The sequence below is a fragment of the Engraulis encrasicolus genome, chromosome 12, assembly GCF_034702125.1.
Source record: "Engraulis encrasicolus isolate BLACKSEA-1 chromosome 12, IST_EnEncr_1.0, whole genome shotgun sequence".
NCBI lineage: Eukaryota > Metazoa > Chordata > Actinopteri > Clupeiformes > Engraulidae > Engraulis > Engraulis encrasicolus.
The window spans coordinates 9607536-9617434 of NC_085868.1; the positions used below are offsets into that span (position 1 = coordinate 9607536).

The 9899-nt window shown below is 40.9% G+C and overlaps 1 protein-coding gene across 1 annotated transcript; it reads right to left on the reverse strand.

The window, feature by feature from the left end:
- Positions 1-6844: 6844 nt before the first annotated feature.
- Positions 6845-9452, reverse strand: LOC134460053 (alcohol dehydrogenase 1-like). Its single transcript, XM_063212531.1, has 3 exons — positions 9302-9452; positions 8833-8971; positions 6845-7270 (listed from the first exon to the last, which is right to left on the reverse strand). Exons 1-3 carry the CDS (start codon positions 9369-9371, stop codon positions 7237-7239), a joined length of 243 nt encoding a protein of 80 aa, XP_063068601.1. The 5' UTR covers positions 9372-9452; the 3' UTR covers positions 6845-7236.
- Positions 9453-9899: the final 447 nt, after the last annotated feature.

Here is a 9899-nt window from a genome sequence, read left to right on the forward strand (position 1 = left end):
GTCGGTTGATTGGTCTCGTAATTATTCTGTGAAGGAAACATGATCAAGCTCAAGCATTTATTTTCTACAGGTATCTCTGTTGTATTTTAGCCTTCATGAAAGCCTTATGAATATTCCTGATCAAGTAAAAACAACACATGTGAATACCATGACAAAGTTGCAGTCACATACGTTAGACCATTTATTGCCAGTCTTTAGTTTTGTTTTTGTTGTCTCTACACTGTGCGTGCGTGCGTGTTGGCGTATGCGTGCGCGTGTGTGTGTGTGTGTGTGTGTGTGTGTGTGTGTGCCTGCCTGTTTGTCTTAAAAGGATCTGTATTTTTTTGTTTGAAGTTTTTTGTGCAGTGAGGTGATGTGGTAAAGTAGGAACCACAAGTAGACATGACCTTGTCGCAACGTCTACACTGGGTCTTTCTCAAATGCAAGGCCAGTGTCCTTCCAAGTGTATCAGCTTAATTAGTCACGCCCAGTGATTGGATACCCTTTATTAGTCATACCCAGTGATTGGATATTCTGTAGAGTTCACCAAAAAGTATCCAATCACTGGGCGTGACTAATTAGGCTGATACACTTGGAAGGACACTGGCCTTGCATTTGAGAAAGACCCACTATGTGATTTCCGTCTCCTGATGGGAGAGGCACTGCATCATAATGTCTTCAAGAAACCCCCCAAGGAAGAGATTGACTGACATTATGCATGTTTGTTTACAGAAACCAGAGGTGTACATCTTAGATTCAGAGTACACAAGTACACAATACACAGGACTTCACAGAGTGACTGATATTACTTGTGTTGTGTGCTTGTGTCATTACTCTTGCTGCTGATTCACAGCTGATCGGATCAAGTTAGAGGGGAAAATATTCTGAAAACTCTTTGAATCTGAGATTGACTGTATTGCCAGAAATTCTACAAGATGGAATATGTGGAGGAAAGCACACTGACTCGATACACTGCCACTATAGATAGTCAGCCCCTAGCCCACCACCCAACCCATCATGGAGTAAAAAGATCTCTGTTTACCACAGCTGGTTACCCGGATGTGACAACCATAGAGGTTGGTCATAACCAGGGCCACTGACAGCTTTGGCTGGGCCCGGGACGAAGACATCTGAAAGGGCCCCAAAGCCAATACATACAATGTAATGAGGATCCAATTCTGGGCCCCCCTCTCTTGCTGGGCCCAGGACAGGTGACAACTTGTCCCCTCTGCCGGCTTCCCTGGTCATAACTAATTTAAAGTGATGGTGACATTTACTTCCGACTAATCACTGGCTTCTGACATCTGGGTAACCCCTTGTTGGAGAAACCAGCTATTTTGTGACAATGGCCTCTGGAGCGAAGATTGGGTGTGGAATGTGCACATGTTGACGTCATAGTTCACCTTGCACCCTGGTGAAACTACCCATGTTGTGATAGCCTAGTAAACTAAACCGAATCCTACCGGCAGAATATGCTCTTTTTTGCCTGGTGGGTTGATAGTCTTGCACCATACCATATAGGGGATGATCATTGCTGGGCCATGAATCTGGCCTGGCTTTGTCCTCTAATTAGAACGCTCTGTCTAGTTTGGAATCTGTGCGGCAAGTCACTGGGATGGGCTTAGTACGGTGCCTATGGTGCAAGCCCGGACTATACATTCCATGTTACGGTCTGGCTTGCTTGCCAGGCTTCTGTTGTGAACAAGTGGACTTTTTCAAATCGAGCCATAGTCATGAAATGCCCCTCTCGCTTAAACCTTCAGTCTAAAGCAAGTAACATTAACAAGGGCACAGAAAATTGGATTGCATCATTCCTAGTCTTACAGTTTAGTGATCGATTAATCTGGCCTTCATTTATCAAGAAGTTTTTGCATGATCTAATACACTTTTGATTCTGTTTTTGCAAGGGGATCACACTCATAGTGGTGTTAGCTGCTCTTTCAACGCAAATCTCTTGTTTAAATGATAAGATGTCAATGTCAATTGTCAATGCCTTGGAATTGCTGGAGTTCTGTTGTCCATTTCCTTTTTAGTTGTGCGAGATAAGGCAAGCCTGTGATTGTACCGTACTGTGTGATTGAAGTTTGACTCGTAGCCTACAGTACTCCATGCACCTGTCAACTCCCATGAAGAACTTAGTACCGGTACTCATGTATGAAATGGTCTTCAAATCGTTAATCATATATTTAAAGACAAAAAAACAAACAATAATGCCCTCTTTAAACACACCCTTCAAACATTGCTCTATCTTTATATCTTCATAAGTATTTTATAAAAATACTGGTGTGTAAATATTGTATTTATAACTGTCGCTTTGTAAATCATTGCCAATCGGGGTGGAATGTACAAAGTGTAAAAAAATATGTTCATTTTAATAAATATGACAATGCTTAATCTGACTTTTGCACTGGTACCCACCCTGTGAAAACTCAAACAATAAAACCAGTCTGTTCACTCATGCCATGTCAAGCCTGTTTGCACCATTTGGATATTAGACTGGCATTACACTGCACAAGCAAGCTGTGTTCCGTTTCTCTTAAATTGTTTGAAATGACAAATTTATGCTATGTGAAAATGGAAATGGTAAATTATAAGCAGAAACTACCAACCTACCATATTCCCCCACCTGCAGCTCTTACCCAACTAGCGATTTTATGTAAAGACTAGGGCTGGGACATTAACGTGTTAATTTCTATTCATTAATCACACAAAAATTACTAACCCCAACTCCGATGAAGTTGGGACGTTTGGTAAACAGTGAATAAAATCAAAATGCTATCATTTTCAAAACATTCAATCTATTCATTAGATGGAGAATAGTGAAAAGACAACATATTAAGTGTTAAAACCGAGAAAAAATATTGTTTTGGGGGACATATGTACTCATTTCTAATTTGAGAAATCCAACACGTCTCAAAAGAGTTGGGACGGGGATCAGTGAAATTTAGTAAACATCCAAATAAGATAAAACAACAAAGAAGAAAATTTCAAAATGAATTGTACTGACGGACAATATAGGTGTCCAGGTATAATATCATCACAGAGAGGCTGAGTCACTCAGAATTAAAGATGCAAAGGGAATAATTACCATAGTTATTACATACATTTTTGAATTCCCTTTGATTTACCACGATTGAGTGTATATAAGACATATTTTTGTTAATAAAATCATTGTATAGGTTCATGACATCATGAAATATATATTGGCTGTAGTCTCACTCTAATTCCTGGAGTGCTAGAGCTATTGAAAATTGACCATATTAAGAATGCTTAATGCATGAAAATGACACAGGGGTTTAACATTCTCCTAAGCACCTGAGCTCACTTGAAATAGACCCAGAAGACATGGGAAACTGTCCTTTGCTTACAGAAGTCAGCAGAAGTTGTAGAAGTCCATTCTTTTTGACAATAATAGAGCATTGCACATCCTGTGCTACAGTGAAAATGGACCATCCAACTTGTGTTAGTGCTAGCTTCAAAAGTCAGCCTCCATGATGGCATGCGGATGCAGTAGTGCATTGGTTAAGATGTTCTCACTCATCTGTAGAGTTAAATACAGTGCTGAATGGTATAAATGGGTTTTAAACAGCATGAAAAGCCACTCATGCATTACATTTTGAAGGGAGATCTTCGATTACTGCCACATAGTAAGGTCAAATTGCATTCTCTACTATGTTTTAACAGTTTGGCTCCATCATAAGGACCAGCATGTGATAAAATGGTGGGTTTTTGGTCAAGACCCGTCACACTGTAAGCACTACAGAAAGGAAAACATTGCAAAACATGACAAGGAATACACCCACCATTTAAGCTGGTGAAATCATGTCCAAGATAGGAATTAACACTGTTTTTTATATAAAATCATCTCATCGGTTAATGTATTTAACTGTTAAGTGTTGTCTTTTGTTTTATTTTTAGTCTTCCTCGACATTTGCTGCCATTTATTGTCCCCGTCCCAACTCTTTTGAGACGTGTTGGATTTCTCAAATTAGAAATGAGTACATATCTCCCCCAAAACAATATTTTTTCTCGGTTTTAACACTTAATATGTTGTCTTTTCACTATTCTACATCTAATGAATAGATTGAGTGTTTTGAAAATGATAGCATTTTGATTTTATTCACTGTTTACCAAACGTCCCAACTTCATCGGAGTTGGGGTTTGTAACACGATTAAAGAATACTCATTAAGTCGGACTATAACTGCGGTACCTAGTTCTGGATTAGACCAGTGGAGGGCAGTATTACGCCTGATGGTGAACAGCCTGTTGAGATTGAGAAGACTTCCCTCTTCTTTTAAAAATGAACAATATTTTTAGATTCATCTTATTTATTGTCATTATTCAAAATCTATGTGAAAAAAAAATACTTTTCACTGTTCTCAAGTCAGATATTTAAATGTGATTAATTCGATTAATTAATTTCAAAGCCTTTAGATTAAACATTTTAATGGAGTCCCAGCCATAGCCCCTTAAAGCGATGGTTCGGAGTAGAATCACCCTAATGCCATTTGAACCGTGACACCCATCCACCATTACACCCGAAGTGTTTTCTGCCGCAGGCTTACATCAACAGAGTTGCCGTGTTATTCGATGTTTATTCCGGATAGCTTGACTCAAGCGCATATGGATCCTGGGCACCGTCTCCAAACTTTCCCCACAAAAATAACATGTCATGACACCAAACTTCTACAGTATAACAAATGTGGTTTGTACTCACAAAAAGATGAATTTGAAACTTTGTACATAGTCCAGGAGTGTATTAGTAACAACACACGAGACGATTAGCTTTTCTGCTGCTAAACATCCGTCGACGTCACTTCCTCCAGCTGGGACTGTAAGGTTTGTGTTTTAGTCCACAGCCAGGATATATGCACGAGTGTGGCATCGTCTTCTATTTATGAAATGTGGTAAAATTTAAATCCGAAGTGGTTAATTTCTAGTTGTAGCGCAAGCTGTCTTTTTGAGTTTTCCGCCTTCCGGACTCACGTGTATTTGTTTCCATCAACAAAGTCCCAGCTGGAGGAAGTGACGTCGACGGATGTTTAGCAGCAGAAAAGCTAATCGTCTCGTGTGTTGTTACTAATACACTCCTGGACTATGTACAAAGTTTCAAATTCATCTTTTTGTGAGTACAAACCACATTTGTTATACTGTAGAAGTTTGGTGTCATGACATGTTATTTTTGTGGGGAAAGTTTGGAGACGGTGCCCAGGATCCATATGCGCTTGAGTCAAGCTATCCGGAATAAACATCGAATAACACGGCAACTCTGTTGATGTAAGCCTGCGGCAGAAAACACTTCGGGTGTAAATGTGGATGGGTGTCACGGTTCAAATGGCATTAGGGTGATTCTACTCCGAACCATCGCTTTAATGCACGCCGTACCTCCAGTGGCACACTGTAATAGTCATTGAAATGTAACTACCATAGCACTACAATACTATGAGAAACAAAACAGGCCCTTTAGTAATGCACCACGACTTGGTCATTAGCCGTGTCTTAAGGGGCTAGTAAAGACTGAAAAAGACATGTTGTGGCTCTGTGGGCTAAGGGTCCATAAATGTAGTGACCTGAATCTCACCTGAGGCCATTTTCCAATCCTTACTCTTTCTCTGGCTCTACTTTCTTGTCTTTCTCACAGACTATACTATCAAAAGAAGGCACTAAAACCCCCAAAATACCACCACCTACAACAACAACAACAACAAAACATGAAGATGTATTGGCATGTAAGGGTTGACACCACCCAGGCTGTCAACAAGGGTTCCAGCAGTAAATCTGGTCATGACATTACGTTCACACACACCTCCCAACCTTGTTATCTAAACAGAGTAGCTCTTTGACTGCCATGGACTTCAAAATAAGTCTTTTCAGAATGCATGGCACAGTGCCAAAGAATTGATATCAAGGAATTTGCGTTTTTTTTATGGGGATTGGGCCTAACACGTTGATCTGGTATGTTTGTTGTTCACATGGACAAAGAAGTCAATTTTTTTATGTTATCTCTTGAAAAAAACACAAAAATGTTGAAAAAAGCCTGGAAACCCCCCGGTCTCAATTGGAAAATGGCTGGCACTGAATGAGTTAACAGCCATGAAATCTGGTCGGTTACTGACAGTGCTTAATTTATCAAGTGGGAGGTCCCGGAGCACAGAGGATGGGTGGCTCCCCCACGAGGGGGGGTCTGTGATGTCTTTCCCTGAGGTTCCATCCAAGGTTCCGGAGCTCTCGTCTGAGGTTCCGGAGCTAGCTCCCCCTTGCTCCCCCTCAAATTAAGCACTGAATACACAATACAAGGAATTCAGCCTGCTGCCTTGGTATTGTAAGGGATTTGTTGACATTGAGGGTCTCATGCATTCAGTTATTTCATATTTCTGCGATAGCTTGCAGTCCTTCACGAATAAACTTTAAATCCCCTTCTACACTCCCTGCAATACAGACCAACACTGATTTCACTACCCCACCCCTCCTCCAGGTATTGCATTGAAGTTGACTCACAATAAATATATTCCTTATTTTCCCCTCACTTTTTCCATAAAGGCATGCATGTCCCCACGCAGTATTTGGCCAACATAGACATAAGCCATGATTAAACTGCTGCTTGTCAAACCTCCTTTTTAGTTTACCAAACTTTATGTGCAGTGCAAACAATCCTAGTAGTCTCCTTTCTCTGGTTATGCCTGTCTGTCGTCCCCACTGCAGCTGCACTCCAATGAGCTGCTGTCCACTGAGTCATTTGATATGGTTATCATGAGAATGTTACTAATGGCAAGAGATGTTGAAACATTATTGGTTATACTGTAACCCCGTGTCTGTGTCTTCTTTCCACTGAAGTTTGAAGAAAAAGACACTTCTCTCACAAAAGAAAATGAAAATCATGTTGTTTATTGGTTTTAAAAAAAAGACAACACGAGATTATGAAACTTAACAAATGGCCAACACGGAGTGGCTACATCCATTCTTTCTACAAGAACAGTTTTTGCCATGAAACGTCATCTTCTGTTTAGCTATGAGAAAGCTTTGTTGTGTGCCGTCCTCTTTGACAAGACTCGTGTGGGGAAAAAGGATATTTTCTTTTATCACAGTATGACTCCTCCACTCATGTTAAGATAAAGATTTTATTATATTGATTGACAGTCATAAAAAAAGAGGATGAAAAGGTTTATGATACCTCATTTGCTAACCCTTAACCATATACAATGAGAGAGAGAGAGAGAGAGAGGCCGTTGGGTCATCTTGGGTCATTGCCTTGTTGTTTACTGGGGGCACACAGCCAGAATGGTGCGGATGCTGCAACACAACAGACAAGAAAATAGGCCAGAATGTCAATGATAACAAGCACCAGAGATGCCGCTGTCAAGGAAAGAATGCTACAGAAATATTGGGCTGTGAGCTGACCTCACTAAACAACTTCAAAATTGCTCATAAAAGGATAATTCTGGTCAATTTCAACATGCTGTTGTATTGTTTAGACCAGTGGTTCCCAAACTTTTTCTTCGGGGACCCATGTTTTTACTATTGTAAACTTTGGTGACCCAACCACACGAGTGCCCGCACGAGAGGGAGTCACAAGATGCCCTCTGTTTCCTGCGAAAACTCATTTTTGTTATTTTATCCCTCAATTCGTCTTTGGTCAAATAAAGAATAAATGCTTAATGTAGCACTTACATTTTGTTACGTCTATGCATTTAGTTAAATGCTTTGTCATTTATTGAACATGGGCTATATTTCAAATGAACCCCCTTAAAATCAAGCAGGCTCCGCGACCCTCTGTAGATCTTTGGCGACCCATAATTTGGGTCCCCACCCATAGGTTGGGAACCACTGGTTTAGACTACCCTTGACTGTTCAGTACCCGATGACTGATTTTTGTGTTTTTTTTGTTTTTGTTTTGTTTTTTGAGATCCCGGGCATTTTAATGTGGGCATGGTTTGTTGACATGTTTTAAAACATCTTAATATGCTCCAAATATCATCCCAAAAAATGTATTGCTGCGTTGTTAGGTCTGCTGATGTTGCATAAAATCACTGAAGTAGCTTGAGATGATATTTCGAGTATGTTAACGTGTGTGTGTGTGTGTGTGTGTGTGTGTGTGTGTGTGTGTGTGTGTGTGTGTGTGTGTGTGTGTGTGTGTGTGTGTGTGTGTGTGTGTGTGTGTGTGTGTGTGTGTGTGTGTGTTTTTTAACAAATCCTGCCCCCATACAACTGCATGTTGCTGCATTGGCTGTAATTCTCCTTTAAAGGTCCAGAGTGGAAGGTTTTGCCTTCTTCAAATACCTGCCATGAATGACAGGTGAATATCTGATGCTCATAACTGGTGTGAATCATAGTGAGAGAAAAATTAGAAGACGCAAAACATGGCACTGCATGCATTTTTCTTTTTAGGTTGGAAATGAACTTGACCTCTTTCACAAACACATGTTGATGATATAAACCATGGTTTCCCAAACTGTGGTGCGTGCACCCCTGGGGGTGCGCGGCCTGCCATAAGGGGGAGCGCTAGCTAAATAGAGCAATGGTGGATATGTGAGTTTTTATTGGAAAAGAGGTTTCCCCAAAACAACTGTGCATAATGTGCTGTGAATGCACAGTGAATCATACTTGCGTGGCCATCATCACATCAAAATATTCTCTTAGGGGGTGCGCGAACCACACTGAAATGTACAAGGGGGGGGCGAAGGGGAAAAGGTTTGGGAACCGCTGATATAAATAAAATATAAGTACGAGAAGACAAACAGCGCAAACAAAAAAAACAAACAAACATAAAATGATCCACGTAGAACAATTCATTCATAAGCAGCACTTTTCACAAATAGGTGCATAGAGTGTGTTAGAGGAAAGTTGTGGTTTACCATTCTCCAGTCTTCATGAGTTCAATGGCATCGTTGACTTTCGCCAAGGGCATGTTGTGGGTCACAAACTCATCCAAATTAATTTTGCCAGATTTGTAGTCCAGAACCAGCTGTGGGACGCTGTCTTTACTTTTGAATCCTAAACACATGAAAGCACAAAAAAAGCAGACACACACACACACACACACACACACACACACACACACACACACACACACACACGCACACACGCACGCACAGAGTGAGTGAGTGAGTGAGTGAGTGAGTGAGTGAGTGAGTGAGTGAGTGAGTGAGTGAGTGAGTGAGAGAGAGAGAGAGAGAGAGAGAGAGAGAGAGAGAGAGAGAGAGAGAGAGAGAGAGAGCGAGCGAGCAAGCAATCTGACATCTGTTCTCTCCTTTTTCTATTAATTAAGATAATAATCTGTATGTTTCTGGGCTTGGTGCCATCATCTATGGCGCTTCCTCTCACCTCCGAAAAGAGAGCCTTTCCAGGTTTTGCCAGCGATGAGCTGGATGGGCCGGGCTGAGAAGTCGTCCATGTCTGTCCAGCCCACGACCACACTGACACCCCATCCCCTCTGACACGCCTCCAGGGCACTTCTCTACAGGACACACAACACACAAGATGATTCAAACATGATTTCGCTTTGAAAAACATCATGTAACACCTCCCAACTCGGAAATACATTACGTTTATTCAGAATTATTCATTCAGACTGAATCAGACCATCATGTAAACGTAGCCAATGATAGTAATATTTGACATCTGTCTAGGGTCTACTCTAAAGGGAAGGGTGTTGGTCATTGGACAAAAGGTTACAGGTAGTAGTGGTGTGAACAATGATCGATTCGGCGATGCAATCCAATGCGGGGCATGGACAATCCAGAATCGATCCGACAAGTTCCAGAATCGATCCGGCAATTTTTGTAAGTTTCAATTACTTCCATGGATATTTCTGGAGCAAATTAATGTTAAATTAAATAAAAGCACTTCAAAACATTGCAAGACTGATACAGACTGATACAGAAAACAGCCAATAAATTGTTGCTCATACTGAAATTTACTT